Below are 18131 nucleotides of genomic sequence, written 5' to 3' on the forward strand. Positions count from 1 at the left end.
AGTAGAGACTTGCTGTATCTCAAAAACCCTAGTCTTCCTTATCTAAGTCCTATTATTAACCTTATTTCGTATTTGGTTTATGATCTCTTCTAGAATTATAAAGACATAAAACTACAGATTCCTAGCGAAAGGTTTAAGTCAGTTAGTTTATTCCTTCTTTCTTCTACATACTTTTCCAAATGTTGAAAATGTTCCGGGAGAGGAAGAAGTTGGTTAGGCACAGGGAAGTATGAAGAGCAACCTGAAGTGTTGGGAATAAGTTATGATTGTTGTTGTGTGTGGAAATTCAAAATAGATCACCTCTCTATCTTGTGTAATGCTTATCTGCCTGTTTGCCAGGAAGTGTGCTTTCCTCCCTTACTGAGCTCTAAGCAGCTGGAAATCAGGAAGGAGGTAGGAAGGGAAAGTTTTAAACTCTGTGTACAAGTTAGATTTTGTTCACCTAAAGGTATGAACTCTACTCAGAAGTTCTTTTAAGCCTTCTCCCCTTTCTCCCACATCCTCCTAGTTTATCTCTATATTTTAAAAAAAAATTTTTGTGTATTTATTTTTGAGAAACAGACCACAAGCAGGGGAGGGGCAGAGAGAGAGGGAGACACAGAATTTGAAGCAGGCTCCAGAGAGCTTAGAGCCTGATGCAGGGCTCGAACCCACGGACCACGAGATCATGACCTGAACTAAAGTCAAACGCTTAGCCAACTGAGTCACTTACGCACCCCTCTTTTTATTTTCTCATCCTCTGCACCCTCCCCTCCCCACCCCACCCCACCTCCCAAATTAGTTTTTTGTGCCATGTGTGATTTTCTCTTCACAGGCCATGATGTCCTATCAGTTAGCACATTTTTTTCTTTCTTTAGTTTTTTCTTCAATCACTTTACATTGCCACCAAGTAGATATGTTTCCTTCGTTTTGGCCATTACTTGAGTTCGTGGTACTTTATAAGTCTCCCTTCCTGTTGTTGGGTTCAACAGAAATTCAGTTTTTAGGTTTTATTTTGTGTTTCTCTTTCATGTAAACATAGGGAGTATCCAGTATTCTTCCAAGGTAGTGAGATACTTCTCTTGGAATAGTCATAGGCCCGAATACATAAAGAGGTAAACATTGCCAGCCTCACTTGGAATGAGGAAGGAACCTTGAATTGTTTTAAAGTGATGAGGTTGTTTGTGGCTGTCTTCTGTGGAAGGGCAGAAATGCAACATTCTCAGAGTCTGTTTCCTTTGCAGCCAAGTTGAAAAAAGTGAAGAAAAAAAGGCGAAGGGATGAAGAACTTTCCTCTGAAGAATCTCCTCGTTGCCACCACCACCAGACCAAAGTCTTTGCCAAGTTCTCTCATGATGCACCTCCTCCTGGCACCAAGAAGAAGCACTTATCCATTGAGCAGCTTAATGCTCGTCGTAGAAAAGTATGGCTCAGCATTGTGAAAAAGGAACTACCAAAGGTACGTGAGTGCCTCCAGCATAGATGGCAAGTTTTGTCTCCCTGCCCTCTAAAGAGGAGCTGTTGGAGCTAGATACCTTTACAGTGTTCAGAAAGGAAACTAATTTGATGGAATTAAGATAATGCTGAATAGTACTCTTATTAGTTGACTGTTTTTTTCCAGATTTTGATCAGAATCCACAAGACAGTTAGTTGTTCTGTGGTGTTTATTGTCCAAAAAATGGAGGGAAACCTCTCTGAGAAAGGAAAGCAGTTTTCTTACTCATAGCAGTAGAGATTGAACAACAAATTGATAGGTGATGGTAGAGGAAATTAAAATGAAATGGTGGAGTTATGTTTCTTAGAGAATTTATAAATATTTGAATGTTACTGAAGAATCACAGACGTTAGAAAAAATGTGAATGATTCAAGAGAAAGATGTGTAGGCATTCTTTTTGCTATTTTAATTTGGTTTTGGTAATATTTTATTTTGATATAATTTCAAACTTGAAAGTTTCAGGAATCGTACAAGGAATGTCCATATACCCTCGACTCAGTTTGCATTTTACTTAATTGGTTGCCTTATTAATTGAGCGTAGCCTTAATAGAAATATGAATAGGGTATTTTCTGAATTTAGATAAACTGATACTAAACTCAAGGAAAAGAATCAATATGCAAGAATTGCCAGAGAACACTGAAAAAGACACATCAGTCATTAAAATATACCGTAAAACCTCTATAATTCAACAGTGTAGTACTGCCACATGCATAGGCAAATAGATCAGTGGAATGGTAGACTTAAAAAATTTTTTTTCTGGGGCGCCTGGGTGGCTCTGTCGGTTAAGCGTCCGACTTTAGCTCAGGTCATGATCTTGTGGTCCGTGAGTTCGAGCCCCGCATCAGGCTCTGTGCTGACTGCTCAGAGCCTGGAGCCTGTTTCAGATTCTGTGTCTCCCTCTCTCTCTGCCCCTCCCCCGTTCATGCACTGTCTCTCTCTGTCTCAAAAATAAATAAACGTTAAAAAAAGAAAAAATTAAAAATTTTTTTTCTAATTTATGTATTTTAAGAGAGAGTGAGCATGTGAGCAAGGGTGGGCAGAGAGAGAGAGAGAGAGAGAGAGAGAGAGAGAGAGAGAGAATGAATCTTAAGCAGGCTCCACACTGTTAGCACCAAGCCTGACATGGGCTCGGTCTCATGAACCGTGAGAGCATGACCTGAGCGCAAAATCAAGAATCAGATGCTTAACTGACTGAGCCACCCAGGTGCCCCTAGACTAATAAACTTTTTAAAAAATGGTGCTGGAACAACTAGGTAGCCATTTGGAAAAAGATAAAAGTAGATCTGTTTCTCACACATATACTCTGAACATATTAAGGTTCTTAGTATAAAAAATGAAATCATACAAATACTAGAGGAAAAGGATTACATTCCTATTTAACCTTGGCTCAGCAAAAGTATGACTCAACATCCAGAGGCAATGAAAGAAAACATTTGTAAATTTGACTAAATACAAATAAATTTTTTCATGACAAAAGACAGCTGACAAAGTGGGAAAGATTATTTACATTGTCACAAAGGGCTCGTATCTCTAGTATATAAAGAACTTTTGAAAATTGAGAGCCAAAGAACCACAAATTCAGTAGGCAAGTAAAATGACGGGAATAGACAATTCACAAAGAAAGATACAAAAATGGCTCTTAAATATTAAAAAGGTTCAAAGTCTCATAATTAGAGTAGTCTAAAATAACACCTAGATACCATTTTTCACTTATCACAATGGCAAAAATTGGAAAATATGATAACACATTCTCTTAAGAAGGCTATGGGGAAACAGACACTTTTGTACATTGCTGCTAGAAGTGCAAATCAGAGAGCATTATTCTGGAGGGTAAATTGGCAATACCTAATAATCTCCATATGCAGTTACCTTTCAAACCAGCACTTCCACTTCTAGGAATTATGCTGAGGCTAAACCTGCAACTATACAATGTAAACAAAGTTACTCATTACAGCATTATTTTTAATTGCAAAATAAACAACTTTAATGCCTATACATGGGGCTTGAATTGAACTCTGGTAGATACACACAGTGGATTGTTATGCTGCTGTTAAAAAGAAATAATGAGGAAGACCTTTCTGAAGTGACATGGGATAAAGACATAGTGTTAAGTGAGAAAAGCAAAACAAAAGCAGGTATCTATAGTATTTACCTCTCATATAAGCAAAACAGGAATATAAGAAAATACACAAATTCTCATTCATGCAAAAGACATTCAAGAAGGATAAGCCTGAAATTAAAGTGTTGATTTCTTATAGTGGGCAGGTGGTAAAAATGTAGAAAGAAAGGAAGGAATGGGAGCAGGTTAGCAGGGATGAGGGGCAGTCTTTGAGTACATCGTTTTGTATGTAGGGCTGACTTTGAAAATCATGGTAATGTTTCATATACTCCTCATATACACTGATAATAAAACAATTGAAACCAGTCAGGGTGTGGGAAGGGAATTAGGTTGAGGGGATATTTGGGCAAAGTGGAATAAAAACAGGAACAAATGGTGTGCTTGGGTAGCTCACTCAGTTGAGTGTCCAACTCTTGGTTTTGGCTCAGGTTCTGGTCTCATGGTTCGTGACTTTGAGCCTAGTGTCCAGGCTCTGTGCTGATACTGTGGAGCCTGCTTTGGATATTCTCTTTCCTAGTTCTGTCTGCCCCTCCCCCACTCGTGCACACACATGGTGTCTCTGAAAATAAATAAAATTTAAAAAAAGTCAAGAACAAATGTTAACTGTATCAGAAATGAGTAATATATAATCAAGTTGCAGGGATTGGGGAAGAAAAGGACTCCCTGAAGTAACTGAGGAAATCAGTATTTTGACTTGATATGTAAGGCTAGAGACCAAAAGAACTGTACGTAAATGCTGTGATTGACATAGTAAGTGTTTCTTACAAAAGAATGGGTTAGAATTTTGAAACTACTCTGTATGTGTACTAGAATTGAACAAATAAGTAAATATGTTGTAGATGACAGCCAGTTTCTCGCTGTTGGAAACATTTAAAGTGAAGCCTTTGAAATTTGATTGGAGTCAGAGCTCTCAGTACACGCACACACACACACACACACACACACACACACACAGATGTGTACAGAAATATAGTTGTGTATGTGTGCATAGGTTAGTATGCATATATACTTAATTTCTAGCTAGCTCTTTGCAGAGAGTGCCTAGACGCAGTGATATCCCAGTAACAATTAAGTTATCTAGTTCCCAGATCTTGATTTCTCAACACTTTTTATTCTCTAATAAAGTTAAGGAGGTACTTGAAGAAAGGTGGAAGTGGGGGATTGTCAGAAGAACACAGTAGCCAATCTGAAGGGGCTCTTCATCACCAAAGTTAGAATAATTGAGCAATGAAATCGATAATAATAATACTGAATTTTAACACATAGAATAAAAGAAATATCAGTGAGTCCATACTGTTATAAATAATTAAATAAGAAAACAGGTAAGGTAGAAGGAACAACTCTTCCTTGCAGTAGAATTCCAGTTAATAGGACAGAAAGAAGTAGAGAATCATCATTAACACAAATACCATGGTAATAATTGTTGCAGACTGGATCCATTGATGAAGGCTAAAATCAGAGGACGAAAGATACAGGAGAACCAGAGCTTGCACATACTGAAAGCATCTCCCCAGCATATACATCTCAGCACAAAAAGAAAGATAGTGATAATCATGGGTAGTTACTACCATGGTAAGGTGGTAGAATCTACTTTAACCAAAAGATCTAAGTAACACTAGTAATAGAAATTTTGATATTGTGAACTTAATTTGATGCCCTGAGAAGAACATGTCGTTTCTGGGGTATTCTTGCCAAAATGTGTAATGTCATTCCAATCATGAGAAAACATCAGAAAATCACAAACTTTGGGGGAGATTTTACAAAATAACTGATTGGTGCCTTTCAAAAGTGTCAAGGACATGAGAGAAAGATTGAAGAATGTTATATATGCAGGAAGAGAACTGAGGAGAAAAGCAACTAAATACATTGTGGGATCCTGGAACAGGAAAAGGATTTTAGTGGAAAAATTGTTGACGTTCAGATAAGACTTGTAGTTTAATTAATATTCTACCAGTGTTATTTTCCTTTCTTAATAAAGTCAAACCTTGGTTTGCGAGCATAATTTGTTCTGGAAACATGCTTGTAATCCATAGCACTTGTATGTCAAAGTGAATTGCCCCATAAGAAATAATGGTATATGTGCTGCTGAAGCGAGCACAGAAATAACGGAAACTCAAATGATTCGTTCCATAACCCAAAAATATTCGTATAAAATTAACTACAATGCTGTAATATAATACAAAATAATAAAGAAAATACAAAATATAAAGAAAAATAAATTAACTTGCACTTGCCTTTGAAAGCCTTTGTGGCTGGTTTCAGGGAGACAAGAGACAAGGTTATTGTGTAGGACTACTTTCACTATCACTAATAGAATCACTGCTGTCTCTTGGCTCAATGGAATCTTTTTCTGCACGGGGGCCATCGTATATGCTTGCATGGATGTTGACTACAGTACAATAATAATAAACTCATATACTGTATTTAATGCAACTGGCAATTAGGCAGCATAGGAAAGGGTCTATATATGTAGGCAGCCTGACCTAAAATGAAGCAAAGCATTCCTAAGCGTACTCTTGTTTGGAAAAGCAAAGGACTGTCCATAGGTGCTTCGAAGTGACAAAGAAACTAGTGCCAGGTGCGAGCACCTTCCAGCATTCTAAAAAATTGATGATTTCTATCAAACACTGTGGCCTGAGACTGAACATCCGAGTATGGGAGACAGTCACCCCCAATCCCACAAAGAGCGAGAGAGAGAAGATCCATTGGTTCACTTATGATCATGGGATATTCGACATCTCGCACTACTTGTATTGCAAGACATCACTCATTTATCAAATTAAAATTATTAGAAACGTTTGCTCATTTTGTGGCACACTCGTAGAGCAAGTTACTCTCAATCCTGGGTTTTACTGTGATTGTATTCTGTGGGGCACCTGAGTAGTGGCTCATTCAGTTAAGCATCCAACTCTTGTTTGGCTTAGGTCATGATCCTGTATTTCCTGTGGAGCTCCTTGCTGACAGTGGGGAGCCTGCTTGGGATTCTTTGTCTCCCCCTTTGCCCCTCCCCTGCTCATGCTCTTTCTCTCAAAATAAATAAATAAACATTTAAAATAATTGTATTCAAGTTATGTAAGATGCTAAATGAGGAAAAGCAGCAGGAGCAATATAAGGGAACTCTGTATTATTTTTTGCTACTTTTCTGTAAGTCTAAAATTGTTTCAAAACAAAATGTTTTAAAATGATATGGCAAGAGTAATGCAAGGAACTGCCATGTATCCTTTACTCATATTTAGCAATGTTTGCTTTGTTTACTTTTGTTACATAAATGCATACTTTTTTCTCACCCATTTTGAGGGTTAGTTTGACACTTTGTACTGAACTTCCTTGTAGTAATTCAATGTGTGTTTCCTAAGAAAAAAGACATTCTGTCATACAGAACCACAATACAGTTATAAAGATTATTATCTGATCCACAGACCATATTTAGATTTCATCAGTTGTCTATAAAGGTTGGGGCTTTTTTTTCCTGATTGAATCCAGGATCCAATCTAGAAGTACATGTTTCATTTAGTTGTCACATCTCTTCAATCTCCTTTAAATTTGACATCGTTTCTCAGCCTTCATTTTTCATAACATTTTTATTTTTGAAGAGTATAGGGCTATTATTTTGTACAGTGTTTCTGAATTTGAGTTATGATTCTTCATGATTAGATTTGGGTTATTCATTTTGGGCAGGATTACCAAAGGAGTGATATATCCTTCTTGATATGTCACATTGGGAGGCACATGACCCATTGTTCCAATTTGATGGTATTAGCTTCGATCCCTTGGTATGTTTGTGCTTCTTAACAATTACCATCCCCCCCCCCCCGTGCCAATTAATAAGTATTTTTGGAGAGAAGAACATTCTTGATGAGAGAAGTTATAGGGAAATCCTCTTTGTACCTGGTGAATAGACTTCAAAATGATGCCCATCTAGGGTGCCTGGTTGGCTCAGTGGGTACAGCATGCAACTCTTAATCTCAGGGTCTTGAGTTCAAGCCCTACATTGGGTGTAGAGATTACTTAAAAAAATAAAAATAATTTTTAATTTTTTTAAATGTTTAGTTTTGAAAGAAAGAGAATGTGAGGGGGAGAGGGACAGAGAGAGGGAGACACAGAATCAGAAGCAGGCTCCAGGCTCCGAGCTGTCAGCACAGAGCCCTACGTGGGGCTCAAACTTACGAACTGTGAGATCATGACCTGAGCTGAAGTCAGACGCTCAACCGACTGAGCCACCCAGGTGCCCCAAATAAAAATAATTTTTAAAACATGATGCCCTTCCTATGATCAAGACTTCCATAGGAATATTTGAGATTCTTGTCTTTTTTTTTTTTTTTTAATTTTTTAACGTTTTAATTCATTTTTTGAGAGACAGAAACATTGTGAGCAGAGGAGGAGAGAGAGAGACGGAGACACAGAATCTGAAGCAGGCTCCAGGCTGTCAGCACAGAGCCTGACGCAGGGCTTGAACTTACAGACCATGAGATCATGACCTGAGCCAAAGTTGGCTGCTTAACCGACTGAGCCACCCATGTGCCCCAAGATTCTTGTCTTTTAAGTAGCAATAGCTGCTTAAGCATTAGTAGGAGAAAGTTTTGATAAAGGGTGTAAAAATTCCTGTAAGCAGATCATCTGAGATGCAAATTTTATAGAAATGGCTTTTAAGACGTCTAACTTCGTACCCACTGTTTCTTCAGATTTAGGGGGAGAGCTCTTTAACAGTCACTCACGTATGCCTGTGCTATGTCTTCTCCCATGTCAACTGGATCATCATGGGAAATCACGTTTTTTTATTGAGCTGCTTTTGTTTTAACTGAATTGGAAGACAGAATCAGCTCATGACTGGTTTGTTGGGTGCTGAGTCATCTTGTGTTAGGTCTGCCTTAGAATTTTTTGTTAGAGAAGATGAAGCTTAGTGAAGCTTAAGTGTTGGCAGAAATTAATAGTGGCAGCAGATTTGTTCTGGTTGGAGGATAGAAACACAAACTAGAAGGCTAGTTTACCGTTGTAACAATTCCTGTATGTCATTGCCTGCTATCTCAGCTTCTTTGCAGATGGGCTCTGCAAAGCGGTGTGTATTAGTCATTGTGGTGCTAGGGTTTAGGGCATGTTGTTACATTTTCCACTTCAGGCCTGAAGTATAACTTAAATTCTTTCTAAAGTATACAGAAGACTCTGTTTAAGGTAGCCACAGCACTAGCTCATTCTTCCTAATGCTGCTTTAGTAGCTTTGTGTGTGGTTCTCAGTTGGTGCTTTTGGATGACTTTAACCCTTCAGGAGTTGAATAACAGACAGTGTCAGTCTACACAATCTTATTTCAAAAGGACTCCTAAATGATATAATTGTTTTTAAATATTTTAGGCCAACAAGCAGAAAGCTTCAGCTCGTAACCTGTTTCTCACCAATAGCCGAAAGGTAAATTGTAGTTTTATATTTCCCATTTTTTGTTATGTTGGAATATGTCTCCGTTTGCTGCTCTTGTCTCTTGTGACCTGGTAGAATACCTTAGGTACTATAGTAGTACCTAAGAGAATTTCTGAATGTTCTCTATTTTATAAATAAAATTGCTCTTCCTCACATTTCTGGTATTTGAACCTTTTTGAATGAGACCATAGCCTGCTCTTAATTCCTTTGGCAGTTCATGTGCTCAGTCTCTTTATCTAAGAAATGATGGTTAGTAATATTAATACCTTCCTTTAGAGGGAAGTAACACAACTTCCTTTGAGATCTCTGAGATCAGATGAGGTAATGTTATTGGTTCTGTTTTCCTGGGCTAATCTAATCACTCATCCTCAGTTTCCTCATCTGTAAAATGAGGATGTCTGTACTACCAACTTTGTAGAGTTTATGTGAAGAAATAAATTAGTTTAATGATGTTAGGCTTAGAGTGGTGCCTAGCATATAATAAGCATTAATTGCTACTATTATTAACGTGTACAATAATACTTTGTAGCTTCCCAGCACATCTCGGGTCATTATACTTTTTTTTTTTTCTTTCCATCTAAGGTGCCAGTATGTGTATAAATTTTTCATTCCATGTATTACCTCAGGGTCTGTGTCTGGATCTTAGTACTGTTCAGGGGCATTAACCACATTGTGGCAAAAGGAGATGTGGTCGTAGAAAGACTGTGTGCACTGAACTGACGGGAATGCTGTGGTTTAGAGCTAAGGGAAGACTGGCCGTGGTGTTGGGTCCTTCTCCTTTGTGAGAATGCTGTTGTCATCTGCAGCTTGCCCACCAGTGCATGAAGGAGGTGCGTCGAGCTGCCTTGCAGGCCCAAAAGAACTGTAAGGAGACCTTGCCTCGTGCCCGCCGCCTCACCAAGGAGATGCTTCTGTACTGGAAGAAATACGAGAAGGTGGAGAAGGAACACCGAAAGCGTGCAGAGAAGGAAGCCTTGGAGCAGCGCAAGTTGGATGAGGAAATGCGGGAGGTAGGGCAGTAGTATAAAATTTTGAAAACCCTGATTGCTCAGCCATATCAAGAGATTGGTGTATACTACATAAATTGTAAGGTAATGAAATCATTGGAAAAAAACATTTTAAGACATAATTTTAAGGATAGTAATTTTAGTCCAGTAAAATGATTCTGTTTTTATCCCTCAGTAAGGCCCTCTCTCCGGCCTTCACCTCTCTTTGTATGCCAAGTTTTTCTGTTCTTTCTTAGCCTTATTCCTCTTTATATTTCTGGTGGACCAAAAAAAAATTAAAAAAAGGAAAGCCAAAGGATAGGGATGAACGAAAGAAAACAGCTTACAGCTTATCTTGGCTTGGTTCCAGGTGCTGGCTGCAGTTTCTTCCTTGTTGGAAGAGCGGGGCTGGTTGCCAAATTTAGGGCCAGATAAGAACAATAGACAAACTAGTCCAGTTTTGAGACCCATCCCCCCACTCCTACATGCTTCATTGTTTTAACTTTCAGCCAGTATTCCTCTAAGCCTGATGTTAGCTAATATGTAGGTGAGTAGAGTGTTCAGGGAAGCAAGAGGAGAAAGTAGGAGGACAAAGTCATTGTGTTGTCATTGGCAAACCAGTTTGGTTGTGTGCAGGGAAAATTGAGGTCTGAAGAAAGAAGGCAATCAAAGGATGGGAGAATCTTTTCTTTCAGGTGTAGGCAGTAAGTACTCGTGTCAAAGCAGAGCTGTGGCCTCTTCTGAGCTCTTGATCTTTTATCTTTTATCTTGTCTTTGAGGGTGAATATGGATTTTGCCAAGTTTCTTAAGTCTCGTGGGTAATTTTTATCTTTGTATGCAAGATAAACATATTAGTGTGTTAGTAGACATTTGATGCTATATGGAATACTTCCATGTGAATTTATAGGCATTTGAGAGTCGTAGGTCTTGAAGTTTTGCCAGCGGCCAGACGTATGTATGATCTAAGTTTGTGAAACATTCTCTCAGTTTGGTTGATAATTAACTGATGGGTTTCATTCATGTTTATGTTTTATGTCCTTCTCCGAACCTTTGAAATAAAACTATTTGTGATGGAACTTTATTGTTCCTTTAATTTACTTTGCTCATTTAAACATGTAGTTGTTGACTGTTGTAAAGGAGGTGTTACTCTTTTTTGTTTTAATTTAGAAAGGTTTTCTCGATAGTACTTTAGCTATAATAAACCTGTATTTATTATGAAAAATAACTCCCATTTTCTCTCAAATTCTCTTTCAGATTTTCTTCTCATTTGAATCTGGCTCAAGTACTATAAAACCTTAAAGAGAAAGTATAGTTTTATATAGCATACTTTAGGACTGGTCTCTTTTCTTGGCTAAGTTCCTTGTTATATTTTTGTTTTTCATTTGGGGAGGTGGACCAAGGGTAAATCAACTCTACTTCATATGAATTTTATTATAAAATAGTTAATGCAGAGTAGTGACATGTGCGTTTGATCTGTATTCATATTTTATAGGTCATCACAGATGAACTATACATTGTTTTGGGGAGTATTTTCTTCCTTTGTCATCTTATTCTTAAATATCTTCTAGTTGACTTTCAGAATAATTTATAGCCCCTAGTCACTTATTTTCACTTTCGGTGATAAAGAAGATCTTTTGACATGTTTACATTTTTTACAATACTAAAACTATATACAGGTATCTACCACCTAGGTTATGGAATAAAGCTCATTGGTTGAGTTTAGTTGGTATCGCTGCGCCACTCTAGGAAATTGATACAGTAAAGAAATAAGCATTTTAGAAACAGAAGCTTAATGGAGAAAACATTTCATGTTGTAAATGAGAGCAAAACATATGTTATTAAATATAAGTGAAGACTATTCCTTGCTTTTATTACCACTGACTTGGTTATAATAAAACTGTGCGTTAACAATTCTTAGTTTTCTAAAGGTAAAGAATCTATAAAAGAATTGTATGCAAACTATATATAGATTTTATGAATTCTGTTGATCACCTCTTGTTGTATGTGATTGATGATTTGACTCTGTTTTCACTTTTAACTTTTTTCCCCTTTAGGCCAAGAGGCAACAACGAAAACTGAACTTCCTAATCACCCAGACAGAGTTGTATGCCCATTTCATGAGTCGTAAACGAGACATGGGTCATGATGGAATCCAGGAAGAAATCTTAAGGAAACTGGAAGACAGTTCTACCCAAAGACAGATTGACATTGGTGGAGGAGTGGTAGTTAACATCACACAGGAGGATTATGGTGAGTCCTGCATCAGGAGGTAAAGGAAGTGGGTACCCTCTATTTTTTCATACCTAAGGTTTCTTGCAAGTTTTGTCTTGATTGGTAAGCAATGATTAGTAAAGGGGAATTTATTGTGCTGGAGTAGGGAAAGTATGAATAAAATCAACATACAAAATAACTTTTTTTAATTAAAGAATTTGGAAAGGGAAGGGTGTGTTTATATGATCTTATAAGTTTGGGAATATTTTATATGTTTTGATTTGTTAGTAGGAATGGAGGCTATTGAATCAGAAGAATTCAGTGAACATGTCTCAGCAGAGAAAATCATGTCTCTCTTAACAAGATTCTTGGTGATATAAGTCAAGCATGAGAAAGAGACTGTTCAGTTTTGGTATTTTTGTGTCCTCAGGGGGAGGGATGAATTGGGGTGAAGTTTGAGGGTAATTTCACAGAGAATAGTGATAAAGATCATGTTGAGCTCAGAATAAAAAGAATGAGCGTTCCTGCATGGGTCTTAGGGGTTACACATGTCTTGATTTCTTCTTTGGGGATAGTTGCACCCAGCAGAAATCTATCACAGTTTTTAATCCCTATTGTTATGCTTTTCTTTGCTTTGGCATTGCTTTTTGCAAAAAACCCAGGATTGGGAGCCTGGAGCTCAGGTGGTTTCTGTGAGCTGGCTTTAGCTACTAGAGACATGGCACCCCTCTGCCTTCATTGCCACTTCTAAGTCCTAACCTTTGTCATGTAATTTGAGCCCTTCTGTTCTCTCACCCTCTGTGAATTTAGGGATGAGTAGGTTGGGGGAGTTAGGGATTGACAGTGTCAATGTGAATTGCAACTTTGAAGGAGATCAATTAATGACTTGCGATAATCTATAAGTTTTCCTTTTCAGATAGTAACCATTTCAAAGCCCAGGCCCTGAAGAATGCTGAAAATGCTTACCATATTCATCAAGCTCGGGTGAGTCTTACAAATGAAAAGAACCTATTATGCGCTCTGGAAATACCCCACAACCTTTCATTTGGGTGATTTTCCTTTCTGTTTATTCCTATTTCCAGTGAGAAACACTGGCAGATGTGTGTATATGTACGTGACTATGTGTTGGGTGTGGGTTATGTCTCCATTTAGAACAATAGGAATAATTGAGGAAGGGTGGAAAATAAGCATTCACTTGTGTGTGAGCTTTAGGAGTGTGTTGATTGAAGCGAGGATAGTATACCTATTTTTTTGTCCTCTTGAGTAATCATGGGTAATAGAGTGTGAAATGCATCATGGTTGTTTAGTGAAGAAGACCATACTGGTGCTTGTTAAGAGACCTATACCATTGCCTTAAGAAAATTGCTAAGTTAGGACCTTCTTTCAAACCTTAATAATAGCTTGCTTATTCATGATGTAGTGATATTTCATGAAATCAGAAGGATATGGCAGTTAGATTGAATTAAAATAAGTAAAGAAAGTAAAGAATATACTGCATAGGAACCCTATTTAACAGGGTCTAGGTCAGGATAGATACAAAGTTGACCTTCTCACCAACCCCAACCAAAGAAATTTTATGTCAGATTTTTAACAAATTCATTGATGAAGTGAGTAATCATGTAGTATGGCTTAGGTCTGTTCATTTTAAGAGAACTTCTAATAAAATTGTTAAAATAGTAATGTTTCATATATCGTTCTAGATACATAATATATTACATAATATTATTAGAAATTTTGTTCCAGTTACCACACAATAGATATATTGTCATTATGAATTTGATTTGAATTCCATTTTTCCCTCTTATGTTTTTCTTCTAATATGTTTTTATTTTCCAGACAAGGTCATTTGATGAAGATGCAAAAGAAAGTCGAGCAGCTGCCCTCCGGGCAGCAAACAAGTCTGGTACTGGGTTTGGGGAGAGTTACAGCCTGGCAAACCCATCTATCCGAGCTGGTGAAGATATTCCACAACCTACCATTTTTAATGGCAAATTAAAAGGCTACCAGCTGAAAGGCATGAATTGGTTGGCAAATCTGTATGAGCAGGTGAAGTTTAGAACTGTGTCATACCCACTCTGTTTTGTTACGCGTTTTTCTGATATCATTGGTTCAGAGTATTGCGAAATGGACACAAGATAATGTTTTAAATTTCATCCCTTTTAAAAAGTTTCATTGACTGACAAGAGTCAGAAAGATGTTTCTATATTTTTAACCTGAAATTTTGTTTGAGAATATTTGTATCGTGTACATAGTTTGCCTTAAGTGGTCTTGGTAACCTGATTGTTTGTGTTTTTTTGCCTGGATTATATTTGCTGGAAAACTGGCTTTGGCCTGTTATTCAACTCATGATATCACCTCAGGTATCATAATTCATAGTTGTAGCTGTAGAGTTGACAAAAGGAATCATTACAAGCAGTGGGTAATAGTGCTGAAATGATATTTCTAGTCATTTTTGTTTAAACAAGTCTAATAGTTTGGTTAGTTTTTTGGGACAGTATGTTGAACCCCCGTGTGATGGAATGTGAGAGGTACTGACTATGTGTATTTTTTTTTCCAGGGCATTAATGGCATTCTTGCAGATGAAATGGGTCTTGGCAAAACAGTACAGAGTATTGCCCTCCTGGCCCATCTGGCTGAGGTGGGTAGATGCAGTCTTTGTCTTCCCCACTCTAGATTCTGGGGTGAGAATCAGCCATTATCAAGCATTATGTCATGCTTTGTAGCATACCAGGACTATAGGACTTACTCCTTGCCTTCAAGGTCATTACAAGGTGACATAGTGTGGTGAAACATTTAGGTTTTCAAGACTGGAACAGTTTTTGAGAGTGTGTGATTGGAAATAATGCCCCTCAACCCCTGTCCACAATCATTAGAATAATGGCAAAGGAATGGTAGTTAGACCAGAAGACCCAAGTTCACATCTTAACTCTGTTTACTGAGAATGTAAACTTGAGCATTCACCTCATCTTTTTTACTTTGACTTCACTTTAATTTTCTGAGGTTTAGTTTCTACTTCTGCAACTTGGGGATAATACCTACTTAGAGGAATTCTATGAGAATTAAGTGAAAATAAGTGTAGAAACATTTTGAGAAAAGCAAAAACTCCAATACTAGTAAAATTGTTATCTAGTATAGGGGAAAGCAGCACATACAAGTCAGGATGTAGTAAGTCTTTGTCAGTGATATAAATTAGGACCTTTAAGTGGTGGGAGTTGGGAGTAATTGCTTGGTATTTTTTCCCAAGTTTTTTTCTGAGCAGATTCCTTCCATGTGTTGTTATTAACATAGGCTATTACTACTGAATATGCAAATGTGGGATCTAGACACCATTTTTCTTGTTATAAAGTATTATGGATTCTTAAACTGCTCTTGTTAATTATAATTTTGAACTAAATATCTTCAGTTTTTCTGCAGTTAGCTGACCCATTTTTTCTCTTTCAGAGAGAGAACATTTGGGGACCTTTCTTAATAATTTCACCTGCTTCTACACTTAACAATTGGCACCAGGAGTTTACAAGATTTGTTCCTAAATTTAAGGTAAAAATCAATCCAGCAAAAATTTCTTTTGCTTTTTAAACTTTGTGACTTTTCTTTTTCTGCCTTGTTTAAATTGTTTATAAGAATTTTTAGTTTCTTGCATTTTTTCCAAAATGCTTTGGAATGCATACATTGCATTGTTCCATTTGAAAGTAACTGATGGGAGCAGTAAGAGAGCATATTACATCCTTTTGTTTCATAAGTGAGAAAGCCAAAGTCCAGTTTGAATGATTTGTTGGTTTAGGCACATGGATTGATGCTCCTGGTCAAACTGCCATAGTAGAAAATATCTACCTTGCTGGTTTAACATAGATTTTGGCAAATCATATCATCAGGGCACATACCCTATAATTTATGACATTGTCATATCCCCTCCCAATATATTCATAAATAATGCATTTCCTCATTACTCCAAAGTCACATCTTTAGCCTGAGTTTAGATAGTAAGAAAGATAGTAAGATCGAGGTCAGAAGTGATCAATAGGGAAGTATGTTGTATTAAGTTGGTTAAGATGTGAACAAGATTTATTAAACAGGTTTTAATTGTGGAAAGTTATTGGGATATAAGAAAGAATGGGTAGAGGTGCCGAGTAGCTCAGTCATGTTCTCAAGGTTTGTGGGTTTGAGCCCTGCATTGGGCTGTGTTCTGACGGCTCAGAGCCTGGAGCCTGTTTTGGATTCTGGGTCTCCCTCTTTCTCTCTCAGCCCCTCCCCTGCTTGTGCTCTCTTTCTCTCTCTCTCTCTCTCTCTCTCTCTCTCTCAAAAATAAACATTTAAAGAAAAAGAAAAGAACAGGTAGGGTTTATTATAGTGTTTGCAAGTAAAAATGGGGAAATTAGGTAACTATGTGTTCTGTCCCTAAAGTGACATAATGATAATGAAGTTTCATGGTAAAGAGGATTTTATGGAGATTGTATATCAGGAATTATTGAGGGGCACCTGTGTGGCTCAGTCAGTTAAGCAGCGGATTCTTGATTTCAGCTCAGGTCATGATCTTGTGGTTCGTGAGATTGAGCCCCACATTGGGTTCCACACTGACAGCGCATGGAGCCTACTTTTGATTCTCTCTCTGTCCCTCCCCCTGCTTGCACTTGCTCTCTCTCAAAATAAGTAAATAAACTTAAAATTTTCTTTAAAAAAAATTATTGATATGATCTGTCTGATTTGGGGTGTCCATAATCATGGGTTCCATTCAATTTAAAGGACACAGGATAGGGTGGATGTGGGAGTCTGATGTTTTTCTGGCTTAAGCATTGTAAGGAATAAGGAGACATGCGGGGTATTCCACTTTGGGATACCTTTGTGGCTATGGCTGCACCTTATTGCCTCAATTGTAGTTAGAAACTATTTACAAGGCACATTAAGTGTATAGCTTTTAACATGGTAGACTCATTTTTATTTTTAATTTTATTATTTTTTTAAACATTTATTTATTTTTGATAGAAACAGAGCATGAGCGGGGGAGGGGCAGAGAGAGAGGGAGACACAGAATCTGAAGCAGGCTCTAGGCTCTGAGCTGTCAGCACAGAGCCTGACGCGGGGCTTGAACTCACGGACTGCAAGACCATGACCATAGCCAAAGTTGGAAGCTTAATTGACTGAGCCACCCAGGTGCCCCGACTCATTTTTATTTCATTTCATTTCACTTATTTTTTAGTTGATTTATTTTGAGAGCCTGTGAGCAGGAGAGGGGCAGAGAGAGAAGGAGAGAGAGAATCAAGCACTGAGAGTGCAAAACCCCATGCCAGGCTCGATTTCACCAACCACAAGATCATGACCTGAACTAAGATCAAGAGTAGGGTGTCCCAACTGAGTGACCACCCAGGTGTCCCATTGGTTGACTCATTTTTAAATTTGTAAGGAGGAGATGAGATCATTCTAAGGTAGTTTGTTGAATATTTTCTCTAGAGTTGTTTGCTATATGGAATATGGAGCTGCTTTTTTTCTTCATTTATTCATTTTTTTTTTCCTTTTCCAGTACATGTTCAACAATCAGGAGTTGAAAAACTCAGTCTTAAAAATTTCTACCAGGGGCTCCTGGGTGGCTCAGTCAGTTAAGCGTCTGACTTCGGCTCAGGTCATGATCCCACAGTCCATGAGTTTGAGCCCTGCATCAGGCTCTGTGCTGACAGCTCAGAGCCTGGAGCCTGCTTCAGATTCTGTGTCTCCCTCTCTCTCTGCCCCTCCCCTGGTCATGCTTTGTCTCAAAAATAAATAAAAACATTAAAAAAAAAAAAAATTTCCACCAAACCACTTAAGTTTTCAGTATTAACTTTACTGACCATTAGATGGCAATGTCAAACTACTTATGTCGTTGATACCTGTCCTTTGATTTTATGCCTCTGCCTGGAACCGAGCTTTCATGTTCATGTTGAGCTTACTTTTGAATAAGC

At 37.8% G+C, this 18131-nt stretch overlaps 1 protein-coding gene across 2 annotated transcripts in view; it reads left to right on the forward strand.

The window, feature by feature from the left end:
• The window catches only part of INO80 (INO80 complex ATPase subunit), a 137565-nt gene that overhangs the window by 37020 nt on the left and 82414 nt on the right, over positions 1-18131 (forward strand). For both annotated transcript variants that reach the window (XM_058738153.1, XM_058738154.1), the window contains exons 7-14: positions 1224-1438; positions 8942-8995; positions 9811-10014; positions 12045-12240; positions 13118-13185; positions 14038-14247; positions 14759-14839; positions 15643-15738. In XM_058738153.1, coding sequence (XP_058594136.1) covers positions 1224-1438; positions 8942-8995; positions 9811-10014; positions 12045-12240; positions 13118-13185; positions 14038-14247; positions 14759-14839; positions 15643-15738 — 1124 coding nt within the window. The remainder of the gene's footprint in view (positions 1-1223; positions 1439-8941; positions 8996-9810; positions 10015-12044; positions 12241-13117; positions 13186-14037; positions 14248-14758; positions 14840-15642; positions 15739-18131) is intronic.

Source organism: Neofelis nebulosa, chromosome 7 (genome assembly GCF_028018385.1).
Source record: "Neofelis nebulosa isolate mNeoNeb1 chromosome 7, mNeoNeb1.pri, whole genome shotgun sequence".
Classification (NCBI taxonomy): Eukaryota; Metazoa; Chordata; class Mammalia; order Carnivora; family Felidae; genus Neofelis; species Neofelis nebulosa.